General features: G+C 32.4%; 3 protein-coding genes and 2 pseudogenes across 4 annotated transcripts; 3 read left to right on the forward strand and 2 right to left on the reverse strand.

Moving 5' to 3' along the window:
• The first annotated feature begins 55 nt into the window (after window positions 1-55).
• Window positions 56-3,684, forward strand: LOC106367641 (annotated as a pseudogene).
• A 2,039-nt stretch (window positions 3,685-5,723) lies between these two features.
• Window positions 5,724-7,941, reverse strand: LOC106367639 (proteasome subunit alpha type-5-A). 2 transcript variants are annotated; one of them, XM_013807455.3, is made up of 10 exons: window positions 7,839-7,941; window positions 7,690-7,733; window positions 7,494-7,575; window positions 7,134-7,214; window positions 6,754-6,867; window positions 6,576-6,677; window positions 6,429-6,487; window positions 6,227-6,329; window positions 6,076-6,141; window positions 5,724-6,012 (listed from the first exon to the last, which is right to left on the reverse strand). In XM_013807455.3, the coding sequence occupies exons 2-10, from the start codon at window positions 7,701-7,703 to the stop codon at window positions 5,920-5,922; spliced, it is 714 nt and encodes a 237-aa protein (XP_013662909.1). In that variant the 5' UTR covers window positions 7,704-7,733; window positions 7,839-7,941; the 3' UTR covers window positions 5,724-5,919. The 2 variants fall into 2 exon arrangements, with proteins under 2 accessions (XP_013662909.1, XP_013662910.1); XM_013807456.3 differs by having other exon boundaries at window positions 7,690-7,754; window positions 7,839-7,879.
• Window positions 7,942-8,765: 824 nt separating this feature from the next.
• On the reverse strand, window positions 8,766-11,766 carry LOC106364818. The gene is made up of 5 exons (XM_013804311.3): window positions 11,105-11,766; window positions 10,659-11,016; window positions 10,142-10,577; window positions 9,975-10,056; window positions 8,766-9,616 (listed from the first exon to the last, which is right to left on the reverse strand). The coding sequence occupies exons 1-5, from the start codon at window positions 11,171-11,173 to the stop codon at window positions 9,386-9,388; spliced, it is 1,176 nt and encodes a 391-aa protein (XP_013659765.1). The 5' UTR covers window positions 11,174-11,766; the 3' UTR covers window positions 8,766-9,385.
• Window positions 11,767-12,006: 240 nt separating this feature from the next.
• On the forward strand, window positions 12,007-13,168 carry LOC106364817 (annotated as a pseudogene).
• Window positions 13,169-15,557: 2,389 nt separating this feature from the next.
• Window positions 15,558-16,998, forward strand: LOC106364816 (protein LURP-one-related 3-like). Its single transcript, XM_048760504.1, has one exon. The coding sequence runs from the start codon at window positions 16,198-16,200 to the stop codon at window positions 16,801-16,803; it is 606 nt and encodes a 201-aa protein (XP_048616461.1). The 5' UTR covers window positions 15,558-16,197; the 3' UTR covers window positions 16,804-16,998.
• Window positions 16,999-18,806: the final 1,808 nt, after the last annotated feature.

The raw sequence follows: 18,806 nt of genomic DNA on the forward strand, positions 1-18,806 counted from the left end.
AGAAAAATCTTTAGTCATCGATAAGCAAAATAGATGTACTAATCTTTTTTTTTTTTTTTTTTGTCACTGGACGCTCTCTGGAATTCTGGAGGAGTCGAACCCGTGTGCCTTGGGATCCAGTTCACTCTAGTGTTTTACCACTAGGCTATTCTGTCCCGGCAGATTTACCAGTCAATACAAGATTTTTAATATAAAAGGAGACGCCACTTGTTAGACAAGCACATGGCCATTTCAATCTTTGCCAGATAATGTTCTTCTGACTTCAATTTTCTATTCGTTTGTGTATATTTTCATATGTAGTTTTCTTTATTTCCAATGTGTATACTTGAAATTTGCGCCAACAATCAATTGAATTTGTGAAGAATACTGACTTTGACTTGTATTTTTTTTTATTATTGTCCTTAAGAATTTTGTGTACCAAATAGTAGCTTGATTTTTCCACCTTCATAAATTATATAAAGTTTAGTTGATAGTACCTTATCTTGAATTCTTGATAATTATCGCAAGTACAATCAATCATCTTAAGAACCATCGTAAGAATTCGTATTACCGACTAGTTATAGTTCATACGGAAACTTTTATGTATATATATATTTTTTAAAAATAAAAAATTGACATAGACATTCAAATTACGCAAAAAGAACAAAACCAAAAAGCTTCAAACAAATTTCTAAGTTTATATAAATAATCATGATTTAAAACTAGGTCAACCCACATGATCCCCAATAAACTCCGTACAATCCATCTCAAATAAAATTTAAATTGCTATGAATGCGGTTTATAAGACATGGAATTGTTGCCATTGATTGGGAAGACAAAAAATTAAAAGCCACATGATGGATGTTATACTTTATAATCAAGTTACGTAGTTAAATAATCACAACCTAATCATGAATCTCCACATGCAGAGAGGTCAACTGTCACACACTAGCGCACTTGCACACACCAAGAAAGCCCCATGGAACTAGCGAGTCACGTTCATAGATTCACATTACATTTGCTTTGCCTCCACACTTAATATAAAACGACAACAACACATAGCAACAACAGAACATAACACAAACCCCAAAAGTGTCTTTAGTAAGAACTCAAAAACCAAACTCAAAGGAGTTTAGCTTTAACCCATTTTTAGCATTATGGATTCGGTGCAATCCTTCGAAGGATATGGAAAAGTAGACGAAGCTCAAGATCTAGCATTAAAGAAAAAGACAAGAACACGTCTAATCCTACTATCAGCCTCCGGCTTAATCCTCCTCGCCGTAATAATCGCCGCCGTAGTCGCCGCCGTGGTTCACACCTAGAACAAGAACTCCTCCGAGCCAGCACTGAGTCAACTTCCCGAGTTAACACCATCCACCTCACTTAAAACAATCTGCAGCGTGACTCGTTACCCCGAGTCTTGCTTCTACAGCATCTCGAAGCTTCCGGCTTCCAACACGACGGATCCAGCGATCCTCTTCAAGCTCTCGTTAAAAGTCATCATCGACGAGCTCGACGGGATATCCGACTTGCCGGAGAAGCTGTCGAAGGAGACGGAGGACGTGAGGATCAAATCCTCGTTGAGGGTATGCGGGGAGATGATCGAGGACGCGTTGGACCGGCTAAACGACACCGTTTCGGTCATGGACGACGACGGGAGCAATAAGAAGATTCTAAACTCGTCGATGGTCGACGATCTCAAGACTTGGCTGAGCGCGACGGTGACGGACCACGAGACGTGTTTCGACTCGCTAGACGAGTTGGCTAAGAACAAGACGGAGTACGCGAACTCGAACATCACTCAGAGCCTGAAGTCCGCCATGAGTCGGTCCACCGAGTTCACTAGCAACAGCCTCGCCATCTTGGCCAAGATCCTCGCCGCGTTGAGTGACTTCGGGGTTCCGATACACCGGAGGAGACGGCTTTTGGTGAGTGAGGGTGCGCCGGGGTGGGCGCGGCGGAGGCTGTTGCAGACGGCGGGTTTGAAGCCTGATGTGACGGTGGCTGCTGATGGAACGGGGGATGTGAAGACGGTGAATGAAGCGGTGGCGAGAGTGCCGAAGAAGAGTTTGAAGGTGTTTGTGATATACGTGAAGGCTGGAACGTACGTTGAGAATGTGGTGATGGATAAGGGTAAGTGGAATGTGATGATCTACGGAGACGGGAAGACGAAGACTATTATCTCCGGCAGTAAGAACTTCGTGGACGGGACTCCGACTTATGAAACGGCGACGTTTGGTAAGTCCTCTCCTAGACCTGGACCTTTTACTTAAAACCGGATTGAAATTAAAAATCTGAACCAAAACCAAAACCAAACCGAAACTTACAAAATCACAAATGGTTTATGTTTCTGTAAATCGGAAATAGAAATCAAAACGAAAGACAGATGAATATATGAAAATACATAAAATATAATTCATCTACTTAAAATATTAGTTATATTTAATTTTACAATAATTATATATCTAAAATATATTTATGAACAGAAAGTTATCTGAAAAATCAAAACACCCAAATATTTTTATTAGAAGTATATAAAAATATATGATATCTAAATCTGAACAGTTCAGATTATTTGATATTATTATCTAAAATTTCTAATTTCTCGAAACTTTTATATTTTTGTCAATTATATGAAATTATTCAAACATTTGAAACGAATTGAAACCAAACTGGATCTAAAATTTTCAGGTCTTAACCGTTTCTTAATCCCTTACATACTAAAACTGAAGTGAAACAAAACTAAATTTTGTAAAAACCTATATAGTTCATACAGTATATTTCTAAATCCAAAAAAACAAAAGAAAACCAAAACAAATCAGAACAAACCGAACTGAACCAAAAACAGATTTTACGCGCCTATCCTCTTTTGCTACTTTTTTTATTTTTGTATTTTTGTCACAACGATTATTAAAACTGCTCCGTTTTTGCAGCTATACAAGGCAAAGGATTCATAATGAAAGACATCGGAATCATAAACACCGCCGGAGCAGCGAAACATCAAGCGGTGGCGTTCCGATCAGGCTCCGACTTCTCCGTCTACTACCAATGCTCCTTCGACGGATTCCAAGACACTCTTTACCCTCACTCCAACCGCCAGTTCTACCGCGACTGCGACGTCACCGGAACAATCGACTTCATCTTCGGAAGCGCCGCCGTCGTCTTCCAAGGCTGCAAAATTATGCCGCGCGAGCCTCTTCCGAGACAGTTCAACACCATAACGGCTCAGGGCAAGAAAGATCCGAACCAAAACTCCGGTATGTCGATCCAGCGATGCAATATCTCCGGCAACGGCAAGGTGACTGCTCCGACGTATTTAGGCCGGCCGTGGAAGGCGTTTTCCACGACGGTGATCATGGAGACGGAGATTGGACCGGTGGTTCGAGCTTCCGGGTGGATGTCGTGGGTTTCGGGAGTTGACCCGCCGGCGAGTATAGTGTACGGAGAGTATAGGAATACTGGGCCTGGGGCGGATGTGAGCAAGAGAGTTAAATGGGCCGGGTATAAACCGGTTATGTCTGATGCCGAGGCTGGGAGGTTTACGGTTGGTTCCATGTTACATGGTGGTGGTTGGATACAATCGGCTGGAGTGGCGCACCAGCTATCTTAATGTATTTATACATAATAATAACACAGTACTTGAGTTTCTAACTTTTTTTTTTTTACTTGAACATTCGATTTCTATCTATTTTCCAATTTACTTGATACGGTTGTACTGTATTTTGGTGTTCTACTTGGTGTAATTTTTTTTTTTTTGGTCATATAGTATTAGATAATTGTTGGCTTTTAGATCAATTATACAATTATATTATTTTATAAAATTTAATTTTTAAAATACACTGAATTTAAACCAAACTAGTATTATCTCCCGTACTACGTACGGGGCTTTATATTTTTATAAATATATATTATATGTTTATGTTGAACATATTATATATACATTTTAAATCTATAATTAAAATAAATATTATATTGGGGATTATTGTTTTTTAACATTTTTGAGGATTATTGTTTGCAAACTTAAAAAAAGAAAATTAAAATTATGATGTTCATATCTTACGATAGTTGACCTAAATTTATAATTTTTCCAAACCGACACAATCATTAAATATGACAACAAAGGAATATATATTGCACATGCACAATTATGTAGATAATTGAGGTTAATTATTATGTTTTCTAGTCATTCTTTTTTTTTTTTTACTTCGGCATTTCCGTTTGTGAACAAATCTACAAATTTGATAAACACTATATAAGAAAAATCAAATCAGAAGTGCATGTTGAATCAAAAGTAAAGAAAAAAAAAGTACACCCCTATTTATAAGATAATAAACACACAAAAAGAAAAATATGGAAGACTAACCTGAGGTTAGGTCTTAATCTAGATAATAGACATAAAATCCTTGTTCTTCTATCACAGAGCTTTTACTATCACCATTTTATTCTTCTTGTTTTGGTACTTCTCAAGTGTTTTAGGGATCATGTACGTATGATTTAAAGGTGAGCTCTAACTCTCCTTCCCTAAATCATCACCAAAACAAAGAAATCTGTTCAACAAACTGAGAATTAGTTTAGTCCATTATAAAAATGTTATTGACCGATCTTATTTACGTACCTTTTTCAGCACAGAGTATGATGTATGTCCAATATCTAAAATAATGTCAGAAAAGAAATATAGTATCAATTTTTAAAAATATAGTATCTATTGACGTTTTAAACGCTAAAATGTCATAAAACTACTCATATTTGTGTAATAGATTTGGAGATGCTTATCGTTGTTACCTTTGCTGCCGAGGAACCTTTGATTTGCAAACATGAGTACACTCAGAGGCTATTTGCAATTTGAAATGTGTGAGAAATGATTATTAATTAAGAGTAATCATAAACCATATGTATATTTTTTGTTTCGGTCAAAGATCTCAATCGTAAAAAAGAAGAATACGAAGCAATGGAATAGCAGAAAGTGAGAGATGAAGTATTTTTTGCCAAATAGAGAGTGATTTTATTTTGTTGTCAAATAGATCGACAATAAAACAGTTTAAATCGTAATTAGTTTTGAACATGGGATGATAATGGAAAAAATGTAGGGATTTAAGATTTAGTTATTTGGAATTTCAGAAATTTTAGGAACATAATTAATTTGTTCTATCGACATTTTTTTAAAAAAAATTGTAAAGCTTATGCCATTTGTTAGAATTTTATTGGTTAGGTGACTTGTGTTTTAGTATATAAGGGATTTTATTTTTTTGTCAAATAGATCGACAATAAAACAGTTTAAATCGTGATTAGTTTTGAACATGGGATGATAATGGAGAAAATGTAGGGATTTAAGATTTAGTTATTTGGAATTTCAGAAATTTTAGGAACATAATTAATTTGTTCTATCGACATTTTTAAAAAAAAATTGTAAAGCTTATGCCATGTGTTAGAATTTTATTGGTTAAGTGACTTGTGTTTTAGTATATAAGGGATTTGGTAGAATGCAAATTATTTGACGTAGGAGATAATTGTTGTTTGATTGTCTAACCAACACTAAAGGAAATAAGGTTAAACAAGTTCAGCTTAACACAAGTACACTGAATTTAAGCCATATTTTGTAGAGTTCAAATTATTAACCATTGACTTAGGAGATACTTGTTTGATTGTCGTTACTCGGGCCGAATGGGTTTATAGTGAAGACAAAAGCTAGGCCCATAACACGATTCAGACCCAATAGCAACTAACAAAACGAAGCCCGCAGAGTCTGAGACTGAAAACTTCGGATGCGACCGTTCTTGAATGACAAATGGGAAAGAAAAGGTTCTCTTACATAAAAACAATACTTAGAATGTCACATGAAACATCGAATCTAACAGACAGAAGTGAAAGAAAGTCTTTTGTTTCAAAATCTGAACTAGAACAAGGCGGGGATAAACACATCACCCATGATAAGCATCATCCTCAAAGACGACTAATGACTGCTTCCACTTCCTCTGGAGTGTAGAGATGGTACGCTGGAGCTACCTTGGCAATGTCCACATTGTTCGGAGTCACCTACACACACAAGACCAATTAGATTGGATTCTAAAACTAGGTTTTGGATTTCAAAGTTTGTACCTTCTCTTCCATGACTTGCTTCAGGATAGACACAGCGATCGTCTCAGCTTCACTGAGTGACAGATCCTGTTAAGGAAACTAAAGGTTATAACAGCAGAGGAGCAACTGATGCAATCATACTGAGGTATTATTGTATAGAAGCTAAACTTACTTTGTTGAATTGCTCTTGAAGAGAACTATCAGCTCCTTCTGACCCTGAACCAATTGCTTTTGCGTTGCACTGCCAGAATGTTCCAGACGGGTCCGTGTAGTACCTGTAATAAGACCGAACCGTTTAACAATGTGATCAGCAAGCAGCTTTCCCACAAGTGAATCATTTCTGTAGAAGAAGGGTTTAGTGAATAAGTGCTTACAAGCTCGGTCCGTTTTCATCATGGCCAGCAATGAGAAGAGATACTCCAAATGGCCGGGACTGTAATAAATGTAATCAGTGATTTGAATCATAAAGAGGAGATGTGACAGCAACTAAAGATTCCAATTTGAGTATCAGGTAATATTACCATTGATTCTTCATCTCCTTCACCAAACCGTAAAGCCAGATCACACAGCGCCTGTGTTGTGGACTCCACGGTCATTGGCTCACCATACGAGAATCTGTGGTTCTGTACAACAGCAACCAAGTAGTCAATAACATAAAAGGTCTTTTAACGCTAAGAAAACAAGAAAGAGAAACCTCACTTGAGTCTCAACTCTTGCATGCTCAACAAGTGTACGAGCATCAGCAATTAAACCGCTCATGGCGCAACCAATATGGTCATCAATTTCCATAATCTTCTCCACACTGCTCGGCTCCTGAAAAATAAAATGTAGTATTTTAACATATACTGAGATATCACTATACGTAACATATACTTCATCCTCTCTTCAAAATAAAAGGTGATAATTAACATGATTCATTACAAATTTATAAGTAGTAATTTAACATGGACTGAGATAGCATATATCACATATGTAACATAGAATGCTTATATTTTCATCCTAGCTCCAGACTCCGAAACTTAATTTGTTGAATCAGAGAAAATTTTGAAAAACAGAATATTCAGTGAAAGCTAACAAACCAGTAAAGGAGAGGTGATACGCTTCTCCACAGCAAGCACAACTCCTTCTTTTGTCTTCACTCCAATTGCAGTGGAACCAAGCTGCAATCATTCCACACTCATCAGAGACTCAAAAAATACAATCCATACACAAGCTAGTGTATGCAATAGTCTAAGCAATCAAATAAAACCCCTAAATCATTATTCAACTTTTCTCAAAGCTGCTGCTATTATCTATTCTCAATAGCTCCAGTGGCTACAACTCTAAGAACTAATAAGCGTTTAAACAAGGAGATACGAACCCAAGTTGCATAATCAATCAAAGAAAAACCCCAACTTTTCTCGATTCTGATACTTCAGAAAAGTTAACAAAAGAGTTACCTTGATAGCTTCAATGGCATACTCAACTTGGAAGAGCCTGCCTTCAGGAGAGAAAGTGTTGACTCCTCTGTCATACTCGGTCCTTCGCAACAACAAAATCGGTAACTACGATAAGCAAAAACCCACGATCGAAACACGAAAAGGACGAACATTTAAGTGAACCCAAAAGCATAAGATTGTAGATTGATACGCAAACCTAGTGAGAAACATCTTCTTCCTCGACTTCGATCTTGTTAGAGTCTGCACAACAGAATCAAAACCCTAGAACAATTAACAGATCTGGGTGAAACCCAGAAACTCAGGAGTATCACAATCAAAACCCTTGCTGAGATTAGAGAATCATACCAGCTGATTGATCGGCGAATTGGAAGAAACTGGGATTGGCTTTTACAAGTTTTTGTAAAGGTTCGCTTCTTGAACAACAAGTTAGATGGATCCGAAACGCTTCGTTTTATTACGGGCTTTAAAAGGCCTAACTATCTTAATAATGGGCCATTAGTAGGCCTTAACTTTTGGTTTGTTCTTAACTTGGATCGGGACTTGTACCTGTAAAATTGTGAATTGATATTTCACAAACATGGGACTGGAATTTTACATGTCCTTTTCATCTCATATGGCAGAATTCAACAAGAGAGAAGACAGAATAGACTGTCAAAATATTTTTTTGTCTATAAGAATAATAAAGTGTGTCGTCTATGAATATTGATGTACATCCTCAGGCAAGCACCACATTGTTGGTTTAAATTTAACTTATAATATATTTTTACAAATATTTCTCAAAAGTAGTTTTTAAATTTATTTATTGATCATTTTAGTGATAACAAATCACAAACTAAGCCTTTTACAAAAACCACAAACTTTTTAAAAAATTATTGAATTATTGTTGGTTCAAGGTTTCTGAAAATTTATTAACTATATAAAATAATATTATTTATAATTATTAAAGAGCAAATCTCCAAAATAGCACTTTTCTAAGTTTATATCACAAAAATAGCACTCAAAAACTAAAATGACCAAAATAGCACATTTCTAAGTTTATCCTTTGAAAATTTTAATTTTTTTATTTTTCAAAATTTGAAATCTTATCCCCAAAATCTCATTTTTCAACTCTAAACCTTAAACCCTAAACTCTAAACCCTAAACCCTAAAGCATAAACCCTAAACCCTAAACTCTAAACCCTAAACCCTATATTCTAAACCCTAAAATCTAAACCCTAAACCCTAAACTCTAAACCCTAAACCATAAACCCTAAACCCCACCCTTTAACTCTAAACCCTAAGTTTGTGACTTTTGATAAAATACTAAGTGCTATTTTTGTGACTTTTGACCTTGATTGCTAGTTTGAGAACATAAACTTGATTTAGTGCTATTTTTGTCTTTTTCTCATTATTAAATAGTATCTAGGTTTTCTTATATGTATGAAAAGCTAAAAACATTAGTATTAATTAAAATACATGAAGTAAATGTTTTACATATAAAGCCAAACAGAAAAGAACAAAAGAAACGAAGGAGTGTTGTCTTGTAAAATTATGGGGAGAAAGAAAAGCTGTGACTTGTTGTGAGGACTGTTTCTACTCCTTTCAGACGCAAAAGTTTTGTCTGGATTTGAAACTTTTGCATGACAACAACAATTCGAGTTTAGTTAAGCAAAAAAACAAAAAGAACAAAACTCTACTATACTGAAAAAAATAATCAAAGCTTCCACTAGTTCGTGTTATCCTTTTCAAAATCTTTAGAATCTTAATGTATATTATCCAGTCTTAAATTCACAAATTTTTAAGACTGTTCAGTATGTAATCAGAAAAGACTATATATATTTCCTTCTTTGAACTTCATTAATAAAGCAGTAAAATAACATAAGAATATTGATTAATCCAAACACATAAAGCAGTTAGTGACAAGAACCACTATTATTACAGGGAAGACAACCACATGAGCTACGGCCGGCAACCAAATAGCCACGGCGGTTACTCAACTTCCTCGCCGTCTCAGCGGCTCTCTTCAACTGCTCAGCATGTTGTTGCCTCGCCGTAGCTCTCCACTCTTCTGCTCTCCGGTGCACCGTATCCATTCTCTTCATCATTTTCTCCTCAAAATTTGATCTCATCTTTTGTATTTTCACCTAGAAAAACAATAAAAATTCATCTCTCAACCATAAACCCTAGACTTGCATGATTAAATAGCTACACAATAAAATGATTAATAGCTTAATCTAAGTCTACACTCTACAACTTCACAAGAGAGGACATTACTTAAAAAAATAAACAATAACTGTCACATGGGACTTGCACAAACTACAAGTACAACTACAAAGATACCATCATCACTTTAGAAACTCGAAGACTTTTTGCTTCGTTACGTAACAAAGACTAGTCAATTTTGGTGCGTGGCTCCACAAATATGTTACTAGAGCGTAACATCATACGTATTTTTATACGGTTCTCTCTACAGAATATACGTATTAGCATGCACATACATACCTCGAGTTTCCTGGACTGAGCTTCGGCTTTAGCATCTTGGAGATTCACCCATGCTTTGATCTTGGCTTCTTCTCTTTGATATCTACAAAAAAAATTAATCGATTTATATTTTATATTAAATCTATTTTATAATAAATTTATTTTATTTCAAGATTTGTGTTTATTACCTTTGACAAAACTTGATCTTGTCGTCTTCATCATCCCATACAGCTACTGAAACACTTCTCCGTAACTCGCTTTCCATGTCGGAATGTCTTAAGCTCTTGGATATCTCTTCTTCCTCCTCTTCCCTCGAGTTCCAGTGACTCGTCACTGAGTTATAATACTGAGTCGCTGCTGACCCGCTGAGTCGTAACTTGTTGGCGAACTCGGAGATGTCTATAACGTTTTTGGTTTCTGTCAACGGACCGGACATGTTCGAAGGCGTGTTGTGTCTCGCTGGAGACGTGCTTTCGAAGGGCGTGTGACATCTTGAAGTCGTTACGCTTCCGACCGGTGTCATCTCTGTTCCCATGTCTCTGTGTTGGACTTGAGCTTCTTCTTCTTCCTCGAGATCTCTGAATATAAACCCTTCCGTTGATAGCACTTCGTTTGCTAACTTATCTAACAGAACCACAGATTTGAACTATAAAGATCAAAACTTTTCAAGAATCTATCTAAAGGGCTTCTTGTTCTTCTTCTTACCTTTAAGGATGTGATGGCTCTTGAGTGAATGTGCAGGAGATTCATGACTGGAGGTGACCCATTTCTCGGCATCATCCCATTTAGAAGGGAAGTTTCTTCTTCTACCAGAGAGGCTGCTACTGAAGCTGAAAACTCCTCTGCCTGGAGTGCAAGGAGACTCCATTAACATCACTTTTCTCTGTCCACTGCTTCTTCCTTCTCCAATGCTCTTTTGTGTTGAGAAACTCTGTCTTCTTTCGTTTACCATCTCACTGCTGCTGCTGTTACTGCTTTGGTTTGATGAAATTGGCAGTGATTTGATGAAATCTTCTGCAAATGGGTTTGTGCTCATTCTTGGCTCAACATCTAAAGTTCTCTCCTACAAAACCGAAAAATGAAGAGACATTCAACAACACTAGAAAGAAGAGAAGCATTAAAGAAAGGAAAAATAGATTGTTTCTTTTTACCATATTAGGAGGAAATAGAGACTGTGTTTGAAGATGGAGCTTGGTGATGCTGTTTCTTGTGATGTCCATGGAGTTTTCTTTGTTTTTGTTTCTTCTATTGTGTGTGTTTATTTTTGGTTAGTAGCTGTCTGCATCTAATGTGGTTGTTTATATTGTTTGGGAAGAGTTATAGAAAGAGAAATTGTAGGGAAATGGCATTAGCTTTTTAGATGTCTATAGAAGGAAAAAGCCTTGACCAGTTTTTCTGAGTGGACCATTGTCTAAAGGGTACCAGTTTCATGTAATACAGTTACACATTTACATTTACATTTACATTTACATTTTTCTTTCTTTCTTATGTTATAGAATTAGAGTAGTGCATAGAGTGGTCATGGACTCTCGGGAGAAGTACAATTGCATGAAAAGATGTGGCTCCTCTACCTCTATATTCGTATAATGTAATGATTATTATCATCAAAATTATTTTATTAAGGCCCAGTGGGCTATTAACAAGTATAAAGCCCCATAAAAACTGATCATAGAACCTGTTAAACTAGGGATATGATACCAATGGTTTAAAATGGCAACAAGAAGCAATATCTTGCTTTTGAGAACGTTTATTATGCGACAGCTATGTTTTTTTGTTAACTTTTATATGAAAAAATCTAAATTTAAATGCTAATTATTTGCAATGATGGGGGGAGAAAAAAATTGAAAATATTAATAATCTATTCTATTAAAATAGCAGTGTGACCCATTGATAAAAGTATGGTCCAACTATTATTTCTTTTATCTTTATCATTATTTAGAATATTATTTATTATGCTTTATGCCATTAGACCTATATTTAAATTACCAATTGAAAAGATCTAAAAAGATGTAAAACAAAAAATATAAAGGCGGGTCAGAATCTAGTTAGCAATTAATCTGATAGTCATAACCGTTTATGTGCAGTATCATTCCAAGAAACCGTCAGCATTCACCCGCAAGGAAAATGCAAAATCAGCCCAAAACCAAAGACCAACAACGAATAATTGTACAAAAGACTAATATTTTGAAACTATTTTATTATTGTGTTGTATATGCATTTATATATTATTCGAATCTAACACTATCCACGTGATAATGACTTATCTACACGTATATGCATAATATTTTAATTAGTTAAAGTCGTTACATAATACTTTTATCATATTTTTGGTCGTATCTCACATTGAACATGTGGATGAAACCTTCGAATATATCCCTTTTTTATCATAACCAGAGACTCATATCCTTCGTATATGATTCAGTAGACAATATATATGCGAAGAGGACACATACTATCAATATAGAAGTTTTCCAACACATACAAATACTTTAGCAACGACAGTATCTAAGTTTGTCCAGCTGAGAAACATGGTGCAGATTCATCCTGTCCAAGCAGTACCGGTAGACTCCGGCATCGGAGAAGTCAAGAGCTCGCCGTACGTGACGACGGAGCAAGAGAGTTTCACGATTTGGATGAGATCACTGGTGTACCATAGCAAAGGCTGCACAGTTTATGATTCCAAAGGAAACTTAATCTATCGAGTGGATAACTATGATTCCAAGAGTTGCGGTGAAGTTTACCTTATGGACTTATACGGAGAAGTCTTGTTTGAATTTCAATAAAAGTTTGGATTATTCAAATCTTGCGAAGGATGCAACTCAACCGGGACAAGATTTCGACTAAGAAAGAACTTCAAGATTTCGTCAAGAGGTTCATCTTCGTCTTACAAAGTTGTAATGGAACCCAATAAAGATGATCGACAATCTTGTTATAAGATTTTGAATCATGCGTCGGTTTTCACAATCGAAGATGGACCAGGAAGATTATTGGCAGAAGTTAAAAAGAAAAGATCGAACGTTAATGGTTTAGATTTTGGAGAAGATATATTGACAATGGTGGTGGAGCCGCAAGTAGACCATTCTTTCATCATGGGTATTGTTATAGCTTATGGTCTTCTCAAATCTAAATTGTGATTTGATTATTTTTGGCTGTGGTTGAGTTATTTTTGTAGAATTAATGATGTAATTGAAAATACACAACTATTTTGGGAGCCAGGTGATGCTATTTTGATTAGTTAAAAGAGCTTAAACTAGGTATATTTTTTTAACTTTGTTTGGATCTAACTTGAACTGAAAAATCTGAAACCCTAAACATATATGAACGGATCATATATATAGGACAATATTCGGAGTATCGTGTATCATCTAAATCTCATAAAATCAAAATAAATATCCAAAAATCTGAAAATCGGAGAAACAATAAAGAACCTAAAACTTAAAACACAAAAAAACTTTGAAATTTTGAAAAACTTGATCCCAAGATTTGCGATGAAGACATATCAAGAAACAATGGTTTAGATTTTAGAGATGTATTGACAATGGTAGAAACAAGTAGATCATTCTTTCATCATGTGTATTGTATAGACTTGATTATAGCTTACCAGCAATGCATAAACTAAAATTTATACATTTAAATTTTTACATATTAAAATAAACATAATCATTAATAGAACATAATATAAATAAAATTTATTTTCTAATTTGAATTTAACAAAACCTAAAAAAATAAAAATTGATAAGTCAAATATAAATATAACTTATAAATTTAGTTTATGTATTTATACTGAAAAGATAAATTATTATAAAATTTTACTTTAGAAAATGATATCCCCTATATATTATTTGAGAAGCATTGCAACATTTTTTTGTAGCCACGTGTCAATCACTATAATGATTCTTAGAATCCTTAGAGAAATAGGTCTAAATATATAATAAGCTTTTTATTAAACCACAAATACATTATTAATGTGCTTCATTATTTCCTTAAACAAGATTACGGAATTGCCTAATGTGGATAAAGTATATATGACAATTAATGATTTTGAATAATAAAAATTTGATAAAAATAAGTGTGTATTATAATTATATTTGTTTAATTTTAAGCTATTAAAATAAATTAAATAATCATAGTAACCATATAATAAAAATTAAAAAAATTATTTATATATTATATTTTGAACTTTTAAAAACGAGTATAAATTACTAAAACTGTTAAAAGTTTCACATTCAAATTTTGTGATCTATGATTTAAAACTTTTGTTATGACATGATACAAATAATTAAAAAATAATATAAGTTGAAAATCTCATTTAATAAGTATCAAAAATAAAAGATATATAAATATATGTATCATTTTAAATTAAACTATATGCCAAATAAAAATACATAAATATCTTAATTTTGAAATTTACTTTGAACATTTTTTGATAAAAATTTTGAAAAAATATTGACAACTTAATTTTTTAAATATTATAAATTACTTAAACCATTAATCCCACAGTGAAAATTTTGTTATCACTAATTTAGACGTTTTAGTATAACATATACAAATGATAAAAAAAAAATATGAGCACAAAGCATCATCTAATAAATATTAATATTAAAATATACCATATATATATGTTACTATCATTTAAATTTAATTATATATCATATCAAATAGAAAAAATATTTTTTCGATTTATAAAATTTATTTATATGTTCGCACCAATTTAATTATATAAGTAGTAGATAATGACTTTTTAATTATTCAATATATATTTATTATTTCATAATATGTTATAAACATATAATATATAAAATAATTTTTATATATAATGTTTATTCCGCGCAAGGCGCAGATCTTAACCTAGTCTTATATATTAAAACAGAAGTCACAACTTTGATTCATGTGTGATTTTAAAAAAAAAATGGACTTAATGGACCTATTCCTAAAAAGTCATGTTACATTTAATATCTAATCTTATCATTTAAATTTTGGGCCTACCAGAAATTTTTATCGGGCTATCAATAATTGAATTTAAACAATAGATGATTCATTGGATTTATAGATAGCATAAATTAAATAGATATAATTTAATATTTTAATATTATATCTCTATATGCTAAATATTTAAATATTTATTGATGTTAACTTTTAAAATTATAAAGATTTTTTTTAAATAACAAAAATTATATTATCTAACAATGATTAATTTTTACTACTTTAAACCAATGGAAACAAATTTTAAACTATATAGTTTATTTTAAAAATTAAGCAAAAACTAAATATTTAATTATTTACTCGATAATATAAATCTATGAAGCGAAAATTTAATTTTTTAAAAAATTTATAAATTTGTGAAATGTTACAATATCTTTGAATATGACAATAAAATAATATTTTACTAATCTTGATTTTAATAATGAAATAATAATCCAAAAATATATATATAGAAGAAAATACATATACATGTGAAAGTTTGAAACAATCTATTAAATAATATACAATAAATTTATTATGTTTTAAAAATTGATGGACACATATATATTATAATATATATCAATTTAGAATTGAAAACAAAATATTTATATAAAAATAATTGAAAACAAAAATCTGCGCGATTGCGCGGATCGAGATCTAGTATTTCTTAAAAATTATTATCACTGTGTGTGGCGTATGAAGCGTTCTAGTTTATATATAAATTAGGGATAAAAAGAACATTCATATATGTGAAAATTAAACGACATATAATATAAAACTTGGGGGGTAGTAAACAACAGCTAATCTGCTAGTCATAACTGTTTGTGTGCAGTATCGTTCCAAGAAACTGTCAACATTCACCAGCAAGGAGCATGCAAAATGAGGCCAGTTAAAACCAGAGACCAAGAACGATTAATTATATAAAAAAAAACTAATAACTTGGAACTATTTTACTATTGTATTGTATATGCATTTATATATTATTCGAATCTAACACTATCCATGTGATAACGACTTTTCTGCACGTATATGTATAATATTTTAATTAGTTAATGTCGTTACATAATAGTTTTTCATATTTTTGGTCGCATCTCACATTGAACATGTGGATGAAAATTTCGAATATATCCCTTTTTAATCATAACCAGAGACTTATATCCTTCGTATATGATAAAGTAGACTGTATATATACGAAGAGGACACATACTATCAATATAGAAGTTTTCCAACACATACAAATACTTTATCAACGACAATATCTAGGTTTGTCCATCTGAGAAACATGGTGCAGATTCATCCTGTCCAAACATTACCGGTAGACTCCGGCGTCAGAGAAGTCAAGAGCTCGCCGTACGTGACGACGGAGCAAGAGAGTTTCACGATTTGGATGAGATCTCTAGTGTGCCATAGCAAAGGCTGCACAGTTTATGATTCCAAAGGAAACTTAATCTATCGAGTGGATAACTATGATTCCAAGAGTTGCGGTGAAGTTTACCTTATGGACTTATACAGAGAAGTCTTGTTTGAATTTCAACAAAGTTTTGGATTATTCAAATCTTGTGAAGGATGCAACTCAAACGGGACAAGATTTCGACTAAGAAAGAACTTCAAGATTTCGCCAAGAGGTTCATCTTCGTCTTACAAAGCTGTAATGGAATCTAGTAAAGATGATCAACAATCTTGTTATAAGATTCTAAACCACAGATCAGTTTTCATTATTGAAGATGGATCGGGAAGATTAATGGCAGAAGTTAAAAAGAAACAATCGAACGTTAATGGTTTGGATTTTGGAGAAGATGTCTTGACAATGGTGGTGGAGCCACAAGTAGACCATTCTTTCATCATGGGTATTGTTATAGCTTATGGTCTTCTCAAATGTAAATTGTGATTGATTATTTTTTGGACGTGACTGAGTTATTTGTAAACTTAGTGTTGTAGATGAAATATACAAGTACAACTATTGAGAGAGCCAAGAGATGCTAGATCTTGTATATTAAAAAAGAAGTCACAACTTCTTTTCACGTGTGATGTTTTTTAAAATGTACAATCCTTAGAAAATCATTAATTAAAAACATTTCATGTATGTCTCACCTTTAACGAGAATCTTCTTAAATTAATTTAAATAATATTTCTTTCCCCTAAACTAGCAAATCTGTATTTAAATAATTCATTAACCTTTAATTGAATTCTGACCAAACCAGTTCATGATTAATAATGGAGACAATTTATCATGTTCTCTGTGTTAAAAAAATTATATTCATATAAACCAAGTTTTGAACGTTATAAACATGTATTACCATACTCTAACTTTGGGAGAAAATTGACATATTCTTATGAGATCCAACCGGATTATATTCATCTTTACTAATACTTACATAACCATACTTATAAAATTCAAATAGGTTCAGATATAAAACCATAATCGGTACATATGACAATACATATACCCAATATCACATACTACATTTTATATATTAAAACAGAAGTCACAAACTTGATTCATGTATGATTTTTTTTAAAAATTGACCTAATAGACCTATTCTTAGAAAATCATGTTACATTTAATATCTAATCTTATCATTTAAATTTTGGGTCTGCCAGAAATTTTTATTGGGCTATCAATAATTGGATTTAAACAATAGATGATCCATTGGATTTATAGATAGTATAAATTAAATAGATATAATTTAATGTTGTAATACTATACCTCTATATGCTAAATATTTAAATATTTGTCGATGTTAACTTTTAAAATTATAAAGATTTTTTTAAAATAACAAAAATCATATTATCTAACAATGATTAATCTTTACTACCTTAAACCAATGAAAACAAATTTTAAACTATATAATTTATTTTAAAAATTAAACAAAAACTAAATGTTTAATTATTTACTCGATAATATAAATTTATGAAGCGAAAAGTTTAATTTTTTAAAAACTTTATAAATTTGTGAAATATTACAATATCTTTGAATATGACAATAAAATAATATTTTACTAATATTTATATATATAGTTACGATTTTCATAATGAAATAATAATCCGAAATATATATATAAGAAGATACAAATACATGTGAAAATTTGAAACAATCTATTCAATGAAAAAATATATAGTAAACTTATTATGTTTTAAAAATTGATATACACATATATTATAATATATACCAATTTAGAATTGAAAACAAAATATTTATATAAAAATAAATGAAAACAAAAACCTGCGCGGTTACGCGGATCGAGATCTAGATCTAGTTTATTAGTTAAAAGAGCCTAAACTTTTTTTTCCTTTTTTAACACAAATAAACTTAAACGCTTTCTTTTTAACAAAAAAGAACTTAATCTAGGTATATTTTTTTTGTAACTCAGTTTGTATGTAATCCAAAAGATCTTAATCTCTGTCTGACTCGAGCAGTAAACATATATGAATGGATTAAAGGACAATATTCTGAGTTTCGTGTATCATCTAAATATTTTTTGGGGTCAAAATATTATCTAAATCTAATAAACTCGAATAAATTTTTTTAAAAAAACTGAAAATCGAACCCTGTGATTGAATTTAACCTGGGTCAAACTATTTACATAAAAAAGGAAAACAAGTAAAAAGTGTCACTATGTTTGATACATGGTTTAGGAGGGTGTCAGGTGATGAACTTTACTAAGAGAACTACTAATTTTACATTGTTCTATGAACAAAAAACATTATAACGATTTAAGGGGCGTCACCTGACATCCCATTGGCCTACTTAGGTCTGCCACTAGATGTGTATACATAAAACTTGTTAAGAAATACATTATGCTTTTGAGAACGTTTATGTGATAGCTTATTTATATTTAACTATTGTATGCAAAAACAAAATTTAAATGCTAATTATTTGCAACAAATAAA

Source organism: Brassica napus, chromosome C6, assembly GCF_020379485.1.
Source record: "Brassica napus cultivar Da-Ae chromosome C6, Da-Ae, whole genome shotgun sequence".
NCBI classification, from domain to species: domain Eukaryota; kingdom Viridiplantae; phylum Streptophyta; class Magnoliopsida; order Brassicales; family Brassicaceae; genus Brassica; species Brassica napus.

What these genes read in the sequence shown, in the direction of transcription:
- LOC106367639 (XM_013807455.3), bottom strand. An exon ending in GTATCACCTCTCCTTTACTG is followed by an intron (nt 6,868 to 7,133) that starts GTTTGTTAGCTT and finishes TTTATTTTTCAG; the next exon opens with GAGCCGAGCAGTGTGGAGAA. An exon ending in ATGCAAGAGTTGAGACTCAA is followed by an intron (nt 6,678 to 6,753) that starts GTGAGGTTTCTC and finishes GCTGTTGTACAG; the next exon opens with AACCACAGATTCTCGTATGG.
- LOC106364816 (XM_048760504.1), top strand. Translation starts at nt 16,198, where the DNA reads ATGGTGCAGATTCATCCTGTCCAAACATTACCGGTAGACTCCGGCGTC.
- LOC106364818 (XM_013804311.3), bottom strand. Translation starts at nt 11,173, where the DNA reads ATGGACATCACAAGAAACAGCATCACCAAGCTCCATCTTCAAACACAG. An exon ending in CTCTATTTCCTCCTAATATG is followed by an intron (nt 11,017 to 11,104) that starts GTAAAAAGAAAC and finishes TCGGTTTTGTAG; the next exon opens with GAGAGAACTTTAGATGTTGA. An exon ending in CTCAGTCCAGGAAACTCGAG is followed by an intron (nt 9,617 to 9,974) that starts GTATGTATGTGC and finishes TTGTTTTTCTAG; the next exon opens with GTGAAAATACAAAAGATGAG.